General features: G+C 38.8%; 1 protein-coding gene across 6 annotated transcripts in view; it reads right to left on the bottom strand.

The window, feature by feature from the left end:
- The window catches only part of Vti1b (vesicle transport through interaction with t-SNAREs 1B), a 41,351-nt gene that overhangs the window by 19,121 nt on the left and 4,168 nt on the right, over nucleotides 1–18,062 (bottom strand). For 5 of the 6 annotated variants that reach the window (XR_010044861.1, XR_010044863.1, XR_010044860.1 and 2 more), the window contains exons 2-5: nucleotides 14,056–14,114; nucleotides 9,982–10,173; nucleotides 5,824–5,997; nucleotides 3,593–3,654 (exon numbers count right to left, since the gene is read on the bottom strand). Coding sequence is in view for 2 of the 6 variants with exons in the window: in XM_063241056.1 (XP_063097126.1) it covers nucleotides 3,593–3,654; nucleotides 5,824–5,997; nucleotides 9,982–10,173; nucleotides 14,056–14,114 (487 nt within the window). In the remaining 4 variants the exon portion in view is untranslated. Of the gene's footprint in view, nucleotides 1–3,592; nucleotides 3,719–5,823; nucleotides 5,998–9,981; nucleotides 10,174–14,055; nucleotides 14,115–18,062 lie in introns of those variants that run through there. The other variant, XM_063241057.1, reaches the window with a different exon arrangement.

Raw genomic sequence — 18,062 nt, 5'->3', positions numbered from 1 at the left:
CCCGTTCCCCTCCTTATTTTTCTTGTCCCTTTTTCCTTTTCCTCTCCCCTTCCCTTGTTCTCCTCATTTGAACATTTTCTTCCCATTTCCCAACACCTATTATTCATGGGTGTGCACATATCACTGCAGTATGATGCTTTTAAATCTTTTGGGAAGACACCAGAAAGGGAAATAGCTGGGTTGAACAGAACCTCTAGTTTTAGTTTTCTGAGGAACATCTGCCGATTTCCATAGTGGTTGCAATAGTCTACACTTCTACCACCAGTGGAGAAGTAGTCTTTTTCCTCTATAGTCCTATCAGTAACTACTGATTTCTTAAGTCATTCTTGCTGGAGTAAGATGGAATCTCAGCACTGTTTTAATTTACATCTCAAATGATTGGGTCTTAAACGTGGAAGATCTTAATTTTTTTTTTTTTTTTTTTTGAGTTCTTTATGTATTCTAGATAGCAATCCTTGGTTTGAGGAACAGCAAAAAAATTTTTCCCCACATTGTGGGTTATCTCTTCACTCTGCTAGTGGTTTCTATTGCTGTGCAAAATGTTAATTTTTTTTTTTTTTAATCTTTTTGAGACAGGGTCTTGCTATGCAGTTCAGGCTGGCCTTGAGCTCACTTTGTAGTCCAGGCTGGTCTCAAACTTGCAACGATACTTGAGTGCTGGGATTACAGGCATGAGCCACCACACCTGGCTCTTGCTGTGCAAAATGAGACCCCAGTTGTTGATTTTTTGTGAATTTCTGTGCAATTAGAATTTTGTACATGAAGTCTTTGCCTACACTCGTGTTTTCAACAGTTCTATCTATTCTGTATTCCAGCAGATTTAGTATTTAATATTTGGATCATTGATCGATTTCAGTATTAGTTTAGTGCATGGTGAAATACTATGGGTCTGATTTTAATCTTTAGCAGGTAGAAAGCCAGTTTCCAGCACTATTTATTAAATAAAGTAGCTACCTTCTTTTTCAGTGAAGGTGCTTGGCTACCCAAAGATAGGGTAGCCAAGTATGTCTGGAGTTGTTGCTGCACCTTCTAGTATGTTCCACTGATCCTTGGATCTGTTTTTTGCCAGTACCATGCTTTTTTATCACAGTAGCTTCATGGTGTAATTTCAATTTGGGGATTGTGATGCCTCCTGCCTTGCCTGTGTTGCCCAGAACTGCTTTTGATATTCTAGGTCTCGTGTTCCAAATGAATTTTAGGATTATTTTCTCTAATTTTCTGAGATAGGCTGTTGTTTTGATTGGGATTGCATTAAATTTGTATAACAATTTTGGAAGTATGGCCATTTTCACTACATTGATTTTTTCTACCTTTTTCTGATATCCTCTGATCTTTTTCACAGCACTCACATTGTTCATTAGATTGATTCCTAGGTATTTCATTTTTATGCCATGCTATTGTAAAAGGTGGTATTTCCCTAGTTTCTCTCAGTGAGTTACTTGTGGTTTCCATAATTTCTTTCAGTTATTTGTGTACAGGAATGCTATTAATTTTTGAGTGTTGACACTGTATTTATTTATACTACTGAATTGCTTATTAAATCTAGAAGGTTTTTGGTGGAGTTTTTGGGGTCTGCTATATATAGTATCACATCATCCAAAAATGATAATTTAACTTCTTTCTTTCCTATCTTTCCCTTTCTTTCTCGTATAACTGTTTTAGCTAACATTTCCAAAACTGCTGAATAAGAGTGACGATAGCCAACATCCTTGTCGTGTTCCTGATTTTGAGTGAAAACTTTCATTTTTATCCATTTAGTATAATGCTGGCTGTTGTCATACATGGCTTTTATCAGCTTGAGATAAAGACCATCTATTCCAAATTTCTTACTGTTTTCATCATCAATGAGTCTTGGACTTTGAAAGCTTTTTCTGTATCTATTGAGATGATTATATCATTTTTTTTCTTTGTACTGGGGATCAAACTCAAGACCTAGAGCTCCCCAGGTATGGTGCTTACACTCCTGAGTTAAATCCCCAGCCTGATTATATGATATTTGTTCTTGTCTCTGATATGGTGTATCACAATTATTGATCTGCATATGTTGAACCATCACTACACTGCTAGGATGACTCCACTTGGTCATGGTGTATAATCTTGATTTGCTGCATTGTGTTTGCCAATATCTTGAGAATTTTTACATCTATGTTCATTAGGGAGATCGGCCTGTAGTTCCTTTTTTTAGTTGGATTGTCTGGTTTTGGTAGCACAGTAGTGCTTGCTTCCAGGAATGAATTTGCGATTATTGCTTCCCTTTTAATTTCATTAAAGAGTTTTAGCTATATTAGGTCTGCTCTCAATTTCTTGTAAAATTCAGCAGTGAATCCATCAGGGCCTGGGATTTTGTTGGTTTTCTTTCTTTCTTTTTTGGTCTTTTTGAGACAGAGTTTTGCTGACAGAGTTCAGGCTGGTTTTGAACTCACTCTATAGTCCAGGCTGGCCTAGAAGCAATCCTGCTGCCCCAACTTTCAAGTGCTGACATTACAGGTGTGCACCACCATGCCCAGCTTTTTGGTAGGTTTTAAATGACATCTTAAACTTTGCTGACTGATACTGGTTTATTTAGAATATTTCTATCTTCTTGATTCATCTTTGGTAATTCATATTTCTCTGTTTCTTGTGTGTTTTTTATCTTACCAGAATATAGGGTCTCTGGATTTCTGTAGGATCTATGATGATTTTGCCTTTTCCATTCCTAACTGGACAGATGTGAATCTTTTCTAGTTCTCTGTATTTCTTTAAAAATTTACTCGTGTTTATAGACAGAATCAATTCTCTGGTCCTCATATTCATCATGGGTTTCTTCCTACTCCATGAGGAATTAACTCCTATTTAGGAAAAGTACCCCTCTTGCTGGTTAATGAATGGGTTGTAGTTCTGTTTCATGCTGGCCACATGTGCCAAAGGTCATTCATGCTACCTCAACCTAATACCAATTTCAGCTTCAGTGGCAATACTTACCTCAGTTTTGTTTTGTTTTTAAAGTCTTCTTGCTGTAAGTCAGGACCTGAAAAAAAGGTCTGACTCCCATGAAGGGCAAGCAGAGCCAAAGACATACACTGAGTAATAGCAGTAAAAACTGCTATATAGTAAAGTTTTAGAAGTATTTCAAGGAGTATGAAGCTCTATTATTCTCATATGTCTTCTCTAAGAAATGCAAGCTGAGCAATACTAAATGTCTTTTCAGTGGACAAATTTCCCACTGCTTCAAGTCAGAGTAGAACACAGATTTAACAAAGGACTTATCCCGGAATATTTCGTTACATAAACTATATTCTTTGGCACACATCTGTCATCCCAGCACTCTGGAGGCAGAGGAAGGAGGACTGCCTTGAATTAGAAGCCAGTCTGAGCTGCAGAGTTCAAAAAAGCCAGCCTGAATACCTAGTAAAACCATGGCTCAAAACAAAAAACAAAACACCTATATTCCTTTATTTATAATTTCTGCTTATGTGCTAGGTAAAACTGAGTACATGACTATGCAGTTTCCCTTACTCAGATGATTTATTAGGAACTTTGTAAATCACTGTTTTATGTTTTCTTTGTTGAACAATATTAAGAGAAATTAATTTTGCAACTTTTTAAAACTTACTTTCTGGACATTGAACGGAGAATCTTTCGACTTTTGCTCAAGTTTTCACTTGTGTTTACCAGCTAAGAAGAGAAAATAAGCAGTTATTTTTCGCTTCTTTCACAAGTTTTCACTTGTGTTTACCAGCTGAGAAGAGAAAATAAGCAGTTATTTTTCGCTTCTTTCAAAAGTACACAGTATATAGAACTTTAATATCCTTAAAACAGTGGGCATTAAGATGGGGAAAATATTAAAAATGCTAAGAAATCAAACCAATTTAAATGATAGCCTCTGAGTACAAGCAGAAGGACCTAAAAAGGACAAGGCACTTTAGCACACTTCAAGGAGGCCTGGGAATTATCAGTTTCCAAGGCTGTGTATGGGTGGACTTCTCGTTGGGACCAGCCACTCAGAACAGGAAGGTTTCTCATGTACCTAACCAGTGATTATAAAGCAATTTTAAGATTTGAATTTCATCATTCAAATTCTAGGACAGCCTCCTGAGTTGGTGTTTGTGTCTGTAGGCTGGTGGGTTATCATTTTAGGGATCTGGTACTTTTTTCTGTCATTATCTCCTATGACATTACTTGTCTATGAATTCTAAAAGGATAGACTAGTCCACATGGACCTTTCTCTTTTGATTGCTTAATACTAATCTAGGAAGATATTTCAACACAGTGTTCCTGTTCTATAGTGCCACGGTAAATTGATCACTCAGCTTCTTGGCTCATTCTATGGCTTGCAAATTCAATCCATCCACCTGGTATACTAAAAAATGTAAGGTCATGCAATTTGTTAAATGTCATTCTCCATAGTTGGCCATGAACTTAGCACTTGTGAATTTTCACTGAAAGGGCAAGAGTATCATTCTGACTTGTTTTAATAGCTATAATGTTTCATTTTTAAAATACGTAAGAAAATCTCATTCTCACAGTAAGCCAGTATTTTCCTGTCTCAATCTTGATCCCAGTACATTCTTCAGTTTGGGTTTGCTCCATGCTCCAAAGAATATAGTATGCTAGCTGGTGTATAGCTCAGTGATACAGCAGTTGGCTAGCACATGTCAGGTCTTGGGTTCAATCCCCAGCATCCAATAAACACACATGCCACTGATCATCTGCACTTTTTTGAAAATTCCTATGGATATTAACTCATAGAAGGAGAGGAATAAATTATTTTTCAGAGCTTGGTGAAATGACAGATTAAGAAACTCCCCTCCCCCAAGAGAACCATTTGGTCCCTATATTTCTTCTCAAAATGATCCAATTATTTTGAGTAACAGGAAAGAGTCACAGTCCAGGACTATGATTTAAACATCTACAAACAGAGACGTTTTTGGGTTTTTTGGTTTGTTTTTTGTTTTTGGATATATTGGGGACTAAAATGCAGGGTCTGAGCTAGATCTTCAACTCTTTAAAAAATTTTTTTTTTAGATTTACATAGAGTCTCACTAAGTCACTAAGCATGGCCTTTGTCATCTGTATTTCTATCAGCATTCTGGTCTTCTGAGCACTGACCAGATGCTCACATTAACCTTAACTTATAGAATTCTAGGGGTTCTCTTCCCTGCCATCTCCAAACCTTTCCAAACTCCTCCCCCAAACCGGTTCCAAAGGTTTCTAAGCTACATGGCCAGGTAAATCACAGCAATGACCCCATTCCTTCAGCCTCTCAGAGTGCTGGGATTATAGAAGTGAACCCCTACTCCCAGCTCAAGAATATTTTTGACTTGGGGAAAAACAGCCTTGCTTCTAAATGACAAAGTCCTAAAAGTATGTTTTCACAATAACATTCCACTAATATAAAAAATCTCAGGTTGATGGCTTTGAATTGTTATGTCTTTTTTTTTTTTAAATTGGTACCAGGGATCGAACTCATGACTGCCTGCTTGCAAGGCAGGCACTTATGCCGCTAAGCTAAATCCCCAGCTCTAATTGTTGTCTTTTGACACATCTCTTGCCAAAGTGGAAGAACATAAGAATTAGTAAGGATGGGTGGCTGTAATCTTATAGATGCAAAAATTAGGTTTTTCGGTCTTTAAATCAATTTTTTCCAATGATATGTAAATCATAGGGGTGATACTATTTTTAAGGGACACTTCTTTCTACCAACCTAACTAAAAATTAAGGAAAGCATTAAGAACCAAAAACTAGTTATTCCTCTGAATTCAGAACTGCAGTAGCTTCCAGCCTTAGTGTACGGCCCACATACTTTCCCCATATCTTGCTCCTTCCCTGTCTACCCAGGCTTACTCTGCTCTTGGTGTGTTCCAGCTGGTCTCGCTGCTCCCCCAGCTCTTCTATGATTTCTGAGCCAATCTGGTCAGTCTCTGTGGCAATCCGATGAGACCTCTCAATACTCTGGGTGGCCCGGTTGAGGCTTTCAGTGCCTCGCAGAAGCAGTGCCCTCTGAGACTGTAGCCGATTCTGGCAGGCACATGGAGGAGAAATGTTAGATTTCATCTACTGTGAATGCCAGTGTGTTCTTATGATTCTTCTTGTTTAAAAAAGGACACAGTAAGCAACGTTTTCATTACATTGGTCCCTAAATATCTGAAGGGGATTGGTTTTAGAACCTTTATAGATATCAATATCCATGGATGCTTAACCTCTTTAAATAAAATGGCATATAACTTATGCTCTCTATCTCTCCCCCTCCTTCCTGTTCCCTCTCACCCACCTTTTCTACTACCTAGAATGCAGACAACTGTGCTTACATGCACACGCGCACGCTCTCTCACTCTTGCTCTCACTCTGTGTGTGTGTATTGATGATCAAATCCAGGGCCTCATTCTGGTCAACCACTAAGCTACATCCTTAGCCTTACTGCATCTGTCTGTATCTTACTTATAATATCTAATACAAAGTAAGTGCTATGTAAATAGTAGTTATACTGTATGGTTAGAAAATAATGGTAAGAAAAATGTCTCTACATGTTCAGTACAGACTTTTTGTTTATCTTTTTTAAGATTTTAAATTCAAGGTTGGTTGATGGAGCAGATGCAAAAACTATGGATCTAGGGCTGGGGATTTAGCCCAGTGGCCATAAGCACCTGCCTGGTAAGTGTGAGGTCATGAGTTCAATCCACAGCACAAAACAAAACAAAACAAAAAACACGTATGGATCTAGAGGGCCAACTGCAATTTTTAAGACTGGACAAAACATGCTAATGATTTTCTGTGAGCCAGTGACAGCCATGTGGGCTAGGAGGGGAATCAAGAAGCCACATCTTCCTGTGAGTCAGCCAGCATGTCAGCTTGGGAGACAAGAAAAGCAATGTCATTTTGCCCATAAGCAATTGGCTGATTTGGAGGAACTCAGGCTGCGATGACAGCAACAGAAGTTAAAAAAAAAAAAATTAATAACTTAATGCTTGTATTGTTTAATTGACTTTGCAGGCCTAAAGGTGGTAGGATTGGAGGATAACTATGCATTATAGCAACTGTGGGGGATTTTTTGTCTTGCTTTTGAAATCCAATGTTTTATTCCATTTTACTGTTCTGTTCTATTTCTGTATCTAATAACCTGAGCGACTACTTTGACAGTAACAATATACAATGTAATGACCATTGTTAAATTCCTAAAAAAAACAAAACAAAACAAAAAATCATGCATATGAACCATAAGATCCTGTTCAAGGTCACAGACTGAAGCAGAACTTGGAGTCCCATCAACAGGATCCCATTACATGCCCATTCTCATCTGTTAATATTAAGTGAACATAACAGACACAGAGGAGAGATTTTTAAGAAGCATTTTCCCCATGTTTACGGTCAACTTGAATTGGTTCACATGCCTCTTGGACTAGCAGCTTCAAAGACAGGTTGAGAGGTGCAGGAGCTACCTGAAAATGTAGACAACTGTGCTGCAGATAATCAACTAACCTCTGCAGCTCCAGAAAAAGACAAATTCACTTGAGGATTCCCATCTGACTGATGCTGAGGACTGACGGAGCATGAAAAAGTTATTCTTTTTCATAAAGAAATCATTTAGAAATCTGAGATACACTAATGTTCTGGAAAAAAAGCATGGCTACATTTCAGGTGAGCTTCCAAAAGAGTTTCACCTCCAGCCAAACACACACACATACCACACACATACACACACAACTTTGAAGCTCCCACACTGTTGATTTGCTCTCTGAGAAGTTAGTAACTGGAGCTTCAATAAATTTCTCCAACTGCCCTAATTTTATAAATCTCCACTGAAGTTTTATTCTACCTATCACTGTAAGTACAGAGAATAAGAGGACAAAGTAGCCTTTATCAGCAAAATTAAGCACCACGTATAAAAGTGGGTACAGCTCTAAATTGTAAGCTATTCCAAGCACACACAATCAAAACAAGGCCAAGCTCAGAGACTGATTACAAAGTAGGTGACCACTGGCAACAGGACATCAAGATGCCACAAGATGTACCAGGATGCACTTACATTTAACAAATGGCACACAAACCAGTGGATGAAAAACCAGTGCATGACGATCAAACAAACCCATTTTATTAGCTCAAAAGAAGTTAACAGAAGACTTCTTTAAAATATGCATGGAATTTCAAATGATATAAAGAGGACAAAAAGACAGTATCACATAAATCAACCCAAGACAGACCTGGAACAGTAATTCTACTGAAGGTAGAGCCTGACACCTGAACAGTATGGTTCATGGAGCTGGGCAAAATGGTGTGGGCCTACAGTTTCAGCTCTCAGGATATTTGCCTGAACCTAGGAGTTCGGGGTCAGCTTGGACAGCCTTGACACTCTGTCTTAATACAATACAAAAACAAAAACCATTGAAACTAATAATTTTTTTAGAATCTCAAATCTCATCTCATTGTTCATGGCCTTGAGCTCTTGTTCCTCTTGTCTCAGCTTTCTGAGTCTCTTAGAATTACAGGTGTGCACTACTACATTAGCACAAGCTAATAATTTTTTCCTCTCCCTTTTTTATCAAGTCACTTTTTTTAAAAAAGAAAGGGTCTCACTATGTAGTGCAAGCTAGCCTTGAACTTGCTATGTAGTCCAGGCTTGCCTCAAACTCTCAGTGATCCTCCTGCTTCAGCCTCCCAAGTGCTGGGATTACAGCCGTGCAACATTATGCCCAGTGGTCAAGTCACTTTTGTAACTCCTATGGAACAAGTGGTTAACTGCCTTTTTCCAGTCTTCACTCGTGATCTGTGAGATTCTGATCTGTAACAATCTGCTGTGCCCCTCTAAATTTTACATCATGCTCAAATCTGTTGTTTTGACATCAGCAATGTCAAGCATGTACCATTTTGAGTCTCTTAAACTACAATTAGGATGTATCATGAAACAGGATTTGTTTAAAGTTTTACTATTACTAATGCCATTCTACTAGATTCAATCTACCTTCGCTGTTTCTCTTATACATGACTTCGCCAGGCAGTTGTTACTTTGTACTATGTTTCTGGACTATAAGCCAAATGTAGCACATTAATTTAATCTTTGGATTTCCTTGGTGGTACTGGAGATAGAACCAAGGGGGTATTCTTATCACTTGAGCTGTATCATAAGCCATTTCTTCATTCCTTTATGGAAAGGCTTATTTTAGCTCAGAGTTTTTATTTTTTCAGATACAGCCTCACTAAGTTGCCTAGGCTGGCATCACTCTTTCTGACTCGGCCTCCTGAGAAGATGGAATAATAGGGGTGTATCCCCACACCAGACATGATGTTTTGTTTTATTCCTTGAATTATCCAACTCTCAGATGGTTCCAGGACATGGGTTTTTAATTACTCAAATTTTGTAAACATGAATCCTGAAGGCTAGAGTCAATATGGTTCATTTTTCATAACAGAAAAGGGAGGCAGGAAGTTGTTTCTCAAGAAACACTCTGCATTTCTCCTATATCAGTTACCAGAACATCTTGATATTAAGGTAAAGAAAAACTTGGAATAATTTGCAATTATACTCTCATAAATTGAAAACCCAAAATTTTAGGGGTATATCTGAAAAAACAATTCTAAAATTTATATTAAAGAATAAAACTTCAAGAAAAAATAGGTTAACGGCTCAGAATATGGAGTCCAGATAGCAGGTAACATACATTTATACAAAGCACTCTATACACATATGTATGTGTGTCTGTGTGTATCTCACACAAAAGACATGCATTAAAAAGAACAGGTACACTGGGTGTGGTGGTGCACATCTGTAGTTCCCACACTTGAGAGGCTGATGCAAGAGGATCATTGCAAGTTTGAAACCAGCCTGGGCTACAAAGTGAGCTCAAGGCCTACCTGAACTGCATAGTGAGATCCTGCCTCAAAAAGAAAAAAAAAAAAATTAACAGAGTCCAATGTGCACTGATGTGAACTATATGCAAAAAAAATGTTTAATTCTTATACTACCAGCCCCCTTTTCCCTTACGGGAAAAACAAAAAATGGACATTTACCATCTGCTCATTCTCCAGAGCATATGTGCCATACTTCATGTCCCCTCGGCCCCCAGGTACAGCTGTCAGAGGCATGTTTCTCACTTCCCGATGTAGTTTGGCAAGATCCTTCCGGTAGTTCCGCAGCTTAGACATCATGGGGTTACGGAAAGATAGGGGTGCATACCGTAGCTCCTCCTCCATCTCTGCCAGCTGCAAAGGCAGAAAATAACAAGTAGGTGGCTTGCTTCTCCTTCTCTTACCTGGGGATATACCTAGCTTGTACTCATTAAACCAGGTACCCTAAATAACAACCAGTCACATGCTCCATGGAGGTGACTGGCACGTTCACACCAAGTGCACAGCGTCATGTCTTAGCAAGCATCAAAAATACAGATGAGCAAATGAAAAACTAACAGAAGCTCCTTACAGCTAGTGGAATGTTTTTATGTACTCACTACCATTTAATATCCATAACAAGTCAATACATAGGAAATACTTTCTCCATTTCATGTATTACTTAAATCTCAGGATTATATCATAAGATTAAGTCTTCAAAATCTTTAAATTCTCAACCTGGACATACCAAGTTTTTAGCTAAAAACACTGCTGTCAAGAAGTACGCTGAAGGAGGAGCAGTGTTAAGCAGCAAAGAAAGAGCCTCTTCTGAGAGCTGCTGTCCAGATGCTAGAAGATAGCAACATGAGGAAGACGAGGAGGAGGGAGGTGGGTCCCCTGGCAAGAAAGAATCTGAAGCAAGAACTGAAGCCCACAGAGAGTGAAGAGAGAAACTTCAACAAAAAGGAAAGAGGCAGACAGTAGAGCCAAGACTTACTGTGTGAGAGGAACAGTTCAAACCTATGGATTAGCACAGACAGTTACTCCAGAGACCTCCTTGGAAAGACACAGCAGTAAAGTAAACTAATGGATGTGAAGGACTACGCTAACTGGGGGTGAGTGCTGAGGGCTCGGTCCTCCTGCCAGAGAGCTATCCGGCTGGGAGCCATCCAGGAGAGGAGCCAGCTGAACTCACAACTCAGCAGCTGCTGGCTCCGTCCAGCAGCTCCCAGCTGGTTTGGGCCTGCTGTGGAAGGTGCAATGAGTACTGCAGGCTGAATGGGTCTGGTCTCAGAATACAGTCTGCACTCAGGGGAAACGATGGTTCACTGACATTTTCCACTAGCCCCCACACCCTAAGCTACTGCTGGTTTGCTGGGATAAATCAACACAGATCTGGACTCTGACTCCACGTATTGTCTACCAGTGACAACAGACACAAACTTGGAAGTGGTCCTCCTTCCCCCTCTCTCGTTTGTTTTTTGTTGTGGTGGTAGTGGTTTTGTTCTTTATTCCTCACTCCTTGTTTGATGTTTTTATGAGTGTGAACATGCCAGTTTCTAGCCTCTTTACGGGTGTGGTTTTGTTCTGTCCTTCCTTTTATCTCTTCCTTCTCTCTTTCCCTCCAGTTTTCTGTACCAGTTTCCCAAAGTTAGTGTGACTTCCCTTTGTCTTCCAGTCTTACCTCTAACCGCTTTCTCCTCTTATTTTCTTCCTAACCACTTTAAAATTGACATATTAAGGACTTATATAGTGCATATAATTTTCTGGTTTCTTTTAGATTTTGTTATATAACCACAACTCTAGTTCATATAGTTAAAGGTGGCAAATTAATGGCTACCTGTTTGTTCATTTTCTAGGCTGTGTTTGACGCTACTGTTACTGCTGATGGTACTTCACCCAAAAGTGACATATCTGTTCTAACCACTGTTCTTCCTGGTATTCCAAACTGAGAGTGAATAAAGATCATAGAAAATACCGTGGCACAATGCCTAAGTCAGGGGCTGTGTCAAGCAGGCAGCAACTTCTCATCTCTAACAAATTGAAGAGGCAGGACCTTGCAACTGACTCAAAAACCAGTAATAAGCTACACTTGCAAGAACTCTCCAATTAGCCATGAAAAAAAAAAAAAATCTACATTAAGGCAGATGATAGTAAAGATTCCAGAAATTCAACGTAAGAATAGAATCTTAAATGCTGTTAGGGAAAAGAAACGCGTCACCTATGAAGCAAAGGCCATCAGAATCACAGCTGACTTTTCACCACAAACCCTCAAGTGTCAAAGAGAGCATGGAGTGAAGTATTTCAAGTTCTGAAGGAAAACAATCTTCAACCCAGATTGATGTACCCCATTAAACTGTCTTTCAAAAGACAGTTTGGAGAAATAAGATGGAGAAATAAGATACTTCCATGACAAAGAGCACCTGAGGAAATTTATGACCATTAAACCTACACTTTGAAGTGTTTTGAAGGACATTCTAGAAAGAGATAACAAAGATCACAACTGGATGAACGCCAACAGAAAGAATCCACTAGGCAAAGCAAACAATTAAACAAATGAGGGGAAAAAAGGAGGAACCAACAACAGGAAAATAACATGACAAGAATAAGTCATTATATATGTTGTAACCATTTATGCTAATAGTCTCAATCTACCTATCAAAAGACACAGACTGCCAGAATAGATCAAGAAGCAAGATTCAATAATATGCTGCAAAATAATAATAATAATAATAATATGCTGCATACAAGAAACACATTTGGAGTTGGGGACTTAGCTCGGTGGCACAGCGCCTGCCTAGCAAGCATGACATCCTGAGTTCAATTCCCAGCACCAAAACAACAAAAATAAAAAACATATAATTCAAAAAGAAATTTAGGGGCTGGGGATTTAGCTCAGCGGCATAAGTGCCTGCCTTGCAAGCAGGCAGTCATGGGTTCGATCCCTGGTACCAATAAAAAGGAAAAAGACAAAAAAAAGAAATTTATAGAGAGAAAGTCAAAGGATGGAAAATAATACTCCCTGTGACAGAAATGAAAAAAAAAAAGCAGGAGTAGCTATTCTACTGTCAGAAAAAGTGAATTTCAAGACAAGAAGATAGGCTCATTTTTTCAGAAATTCATTGGCATATTGTAAGGTGATCCTCAACAAAGAATTCATCTTGTCTAAAAGGAATTTTTCTCCAATTTGCTCTGTGACATCAAAGATTAGGAGCAATTATTTCTGCAGAAAATTACCAAGGACCTGGATTTCAGCCCCAATCTAATGGGTTTGCTAAAGCCAGAACAAAAGACAGAGCTAGAGGAGACTCTTGCTATCAAAAGGTTAGAGTCAAAACATTTTGCACAAGAAAATCCACAGGTAAAAGAGAATCCATTCTTAAACTGCTTATCAGTCAGAACTAACTTCTGTCAGACTCTGGGTCCTGACTAGGATAATTTTTTTTTTTTTGTCTTTTTCCTTTTTATCGGTACCGGGGATTGAACTCACGACTGCCTGCTTGCAAGGCAGGTGCTTATGCCGCTGAGCTAAATCTCCAGCCCCCTTGACTAGGATAATTTGTCTGGTTCTTGAATATTTTGTGCAAGAATCTAATTTTTAAGACAGGAATATGGCTAGAACCACCTCTATGCTATATTTTCTATGACAATAAGTTTAATAAAATAACAGTAACCTACCTTAATGGCCAGTACTTTAAAAGACCACTTGGGTAAAGGTGTGAGAAAATGTTAATACATCAAGAATATATTATCAGATACACAAGCATGAATATCACATGGTTTCTCTTCTATGAAAACTCCAATATACAAATAGGACCAAAATAAAAGATCACAGAAATAAGGAGCTCAATCTTGAACAAAAGGAAAGGGGACAAAGGGAGGGAGGAGGGAGGGAAGGGGAAAGGGACTAAAAAAACAAACTGAGCTGTGTTATGTATTCAGACCAACTTCCCATGAGGAATACAATCATTATGTACTGCAAACATACCGATAATATAAATTTAAAAAGAAAGAATATGTATTTCTTCTAGCTTTACCTTTCACTCTCTTGTTCTTGTCAAACCTCAACACCTATCCCTACCAACTAACCTCATTTAGTAAACACTAGTCAAAAAATCATGATCAACAGTCAGGAATAGGAAAAAATAAGTAAGTAAAGCCAAGTCAGGAATAGTTAATCTGGGATCAGGTCACGGTGTTCCTTCTGTAAAGACCAACACCTAGTAGAAGAAATAAGGATGTGATTCTTGTTCTTACCGTTTCATTTGCTTCCTGCTGCTTTTCATCAAAATCTCTGATCAACTTCTTCTTCTCCTCTACAAAAGATAGGCAAGTTCGCTCATCACTGGTCTCATACATTTGTAGAGGTCATTCCCTCTAGTTAGGGTAACACTCCTCCTACCAAGGAGCAGTAAAAATCCCTTAAAGGCACTTGGAAATGTACAGGGCCTTGCTAACACAGTGACTGTAGAGGGGAGTGCTGTGTACTGGCCACTAGGACAGACATGTGTAACAGCTGTTTCCAAAGCTAACAGTATGCTAAGAAACACTATCGGTCTAACTTAATCATTCGTAACAGTTTCTCATACCTCTTTCCTAACTGAGGCATCAACCAGGCACGCTTGCATCAGTACGGTTTACCAATACTGGTTCTCTGAAATCTCTGTTCGCACTTTTGCCCCACGGTGAGTCACGTCTGTATTAACCCTCAATCACTGTCTTCTGCCAAATTCAAAATCCAACACCTCAGCTTGCCGGTGCGGGGCCAGCCTCCCCTGGTGGGGGTGGGCGTGATGACTTGCACACAGCTAGACTCATTCCCCTTTCAGTTCTCTTTTAGCCTGTCATTTTGATGCTCTTTGTAATACCTAAAAAATTACTGATCTCCTCTTTTAACAAAATAGAACAAGCTTCAGCCTCAAACCAAAAACATCTAACTGGAGAAGTAAATTTTACCTTTACTATATTTTTTCTAATCATTGAAAATACAGAATTTTTCTATTTAAAATAATGATATCAAGTTTCCAAGTAATTTTTTTTCCCTCTTTTTGAGACAGGGTCTCACTATGCAGTTCAGTCTGGCCTTGGGCTCACTTTGTAACCTAGGTTGGTCTCAAACTTACAAAGATCTGCCTGCCTCAGACTCCCAAGTGCTGGGATTATAAAACTGTGCCATCATGCCGGATTCAAGTAACTTTGTATATTAAGTAAATGTATTTTACATAAAAAAGCTCATATAGAGAAATGGCTAAATGTAAAAATGGCACTGAATGTAGCAAAAGTTATGAAGGTATTTTGAATGCTTTCACCTGCTAAGGATCTACATGAGATCCAGCTATTCCCTTCTAGGTATCTTCTCAAGAGTTAAAGACATCCTATTATAGTGATACATGCATACCCATGTTCGCACCTGCATAATTCACAATAGCTAAATCTTGGAAGTGGTCTACAAGCCCATCAATGGATGAATGAGTAAATAAAATGTATTTATACATAATGGAGTACTACTCAGCTGTTCAAAGAAATAAACTTCAGTTATTTGTAGGAAAATGGATGCATCTTTGAGACCATAATGTTAAATGAAATAAATCAGATATGCAAGTTTATATATCACATGGTTTGTCTTAGATGAGAATCCAAATATAAACAAAGTGCAAAACAAAAGATAATAGAAAAAACACATCTGTGTAAGGGGAGAACTCAGCTTAGTCAGAGGGGTAGGTTCTTGAGCCTGCCTCAACATGAAAATATGGGTAATTCATCTCTTGAGACTCAACCTCTTTCCTCAACTATAATCAAGCCAGTAGTAAGAAGCAGATCATCCTTTCACATCTAACAAGCAGAAAATTTCCCCGTTTATAAGGCTCTTTATACACACACACACACACACACACACACACTCAAAAGAATAGTATCTTTAGAAATCTGCACACAGTCTACTTTTTACCACAAAGCTACCATTGCTTAAGGTGGTTTCTGCACTCTCATCTGTATAATTACTTTCAGTCTAGGGATACAGTCTTTTAATGTTTTTTTGTGGGTTTTGTTTGTTTGTTTTTCAGACAGGATCCCACGATGTAGTTAACGCTGGCCTTGAGCTCACAATGATACTCCTGCTTCAACCTACCCAGTGCTGGATTTATAGGTTTGCACCACCATGCCTGGCAAGTGCTTTTTATTTTTAATTTTGGAAAAAAACACAAACTGCTAGTTTGGCCATTTTAAATACAGTTCAGTGGTATTAAGTACATTCACACTGCTATGAAATCATTACCATGATTCATTTCTGCAACTTGTTTACCTCAGAATGAGAACCCTATAGCCATTAAACACCATTACCCATTCTATGAATTTCACTACTTTAGGTATACCATCTAAATAAGATCACAATATTTGTCCTGTGTGTTTGGCTGATTTCACTCAGCATGTCTTAAAGGTTCATTCACAATGTAGGACGAATGGGAATGGTTTTTCAAAGCTTGTATTTTTCATTCAATGTGACTCCTCATTATAAGCCAGCACTTCTATCTGAGAGAAGAGCAATCTTCTCCAAAGTCAAAGAAATCAGATGAGTTGGGCTTATGGAGAGAGAGTATATGGGTATTCAATATATTGTCCTGAGACTTTGTTCTGCTTTTGTTGAACCCAGGACCTTATACATGCTAAACAAGCACCCTACCACTGAACTACATTCCAAGCTGTCCAAAGATAATTGTGTTTAGCCTGATCTTCATATTAAGCCCCAACCTTTTGAATTTAACACCACACAAGATGCAATATGGCCGCATATTCAGCTCAGTGGAATGCCATTGAGCGCATGCCTGGCAAGCGTGAGGTTGTAAGTTTGATCTCTGGTCCCCCCCAAAAAAAAAAGAAAAGAAAAAAAATGACTCAATGTTACTAAATCTTTATATGGATTTACACTGTATTAATTGCAACAGCATTTGATGTCAGTTTTCTACTGCTTTTCAAATGATCACAATCATTTTGGATGTATTAAATCTAGTCTCAATTTGGTATCAAGCCCCTCCAGAACAGGGAGATTTACTATTTAGAATTATTCAAGGACAGTAGCTTGTATCTTTCGCTGACTTCCCCGAATAATTATTTTATTCTATCTTTTTGCAGTTGGAATATTCTACTTTCTATTTAAGCTCATACACACATGCTTCCTTCTATACATACTCTACAGCTTACACACTCTTAAATATGCTCTCTTTGAAAATAATTTGAAGATGTTCACATTTATGAGATCCTTTATGCGCTCGTAAGATTTAAAACAAAAAAGTCTTTGAAATCATTCCTTAGGATGATAAACCAGGAAGGTAAATATTTATCAAAGTTCCAAAGCAACTGATCTCATAGTCCTGGGTGGCACATTTCTGTAATCCCAGCACTTGGGAGGTTGAGGCAGGACTGTCATGAGTTCAAGGTCAGCCTGACTTACACAGGAAGACCTCTCAAAACAAAAACAAAACAAAAAAACAAACCTAAAGAGGCTGACTTCTACGCAACTGAAAGGGATAAATGACTGCCTCTAATCTGGGAAACCAAGGAACACTAGTGATGGGAGGAATCACAGAGGTCATCTAGTCCAGTGATGGTGAACCTTTCAGAGCTTTCAATGATACAAACAGCCTGCTATAGCACATGTACTGTAGCACGGGTACCACCACTGATCTGGTATAACCTCATTTTGCAGGGGCAGAAGCTAGATCTTAGAAAAGCTCAGCAGCTCCCCCTAAGGCTGTATGAGCAGTTAATGTGTAGCCAACACTAGTTCTAGGATACAAGTCTCGTGACTCTCAATGCTAAATACACAAGTGAGGAGAGTTTTTCACACTCCCATCATGTGTCCTTTAGTAACTTGTATTTTTTAAGTGTTTGTTTGTCTTTTAGAATGCTACAATCAACTACAAATCAGCAGTACTGCCTTTGTTGCATACATTCTTGTAAAGGGCACCCCTAAACCCCATGCCTGCTCAAACCTCTCACTGGGGACTCACTGAGACTGTCCTTTTTGGTAATGTGGGTGGATGGTGGCACAATCTCCCAGGTACGAATAAAATGGAAACAGCTTGGAAACACAAGCTAGAGAAAGCCTACCTTAACATCCCCCAGGGCGTCAGGGCTGGATTCCTTTCAGGTTTTTCAGTTACCAGCCCAAGAATGACTAAGCTGGGCCCTGGAGCAGTGTGGTGACTTCGGTTAGACCAGGGCCTTAAGGACCTATGGTTTATTTGCCTTTGGCGCCCCACTGTGGG

Source organism: Cavia porcellus, unplaced genomic scaffold (genome assembly GCF_034190915.1).
Source record: "Cavia porcellus strain 051 isolate PalLab524CR breed Dunkin Hartley unplaced genomic scaffold, mCavPor4.1 scaffold_31, whole genome shotgun sequence".
NCBI classification, from domain to species: Eukaryota; Metazoa; Chordata; class Mammalia; order Rodentia; family Caviidae; genus Cavia; species Cavia porcellus.
This window is presented reverse-complemented; position numbering and strand designations above follow the sequence as displayed.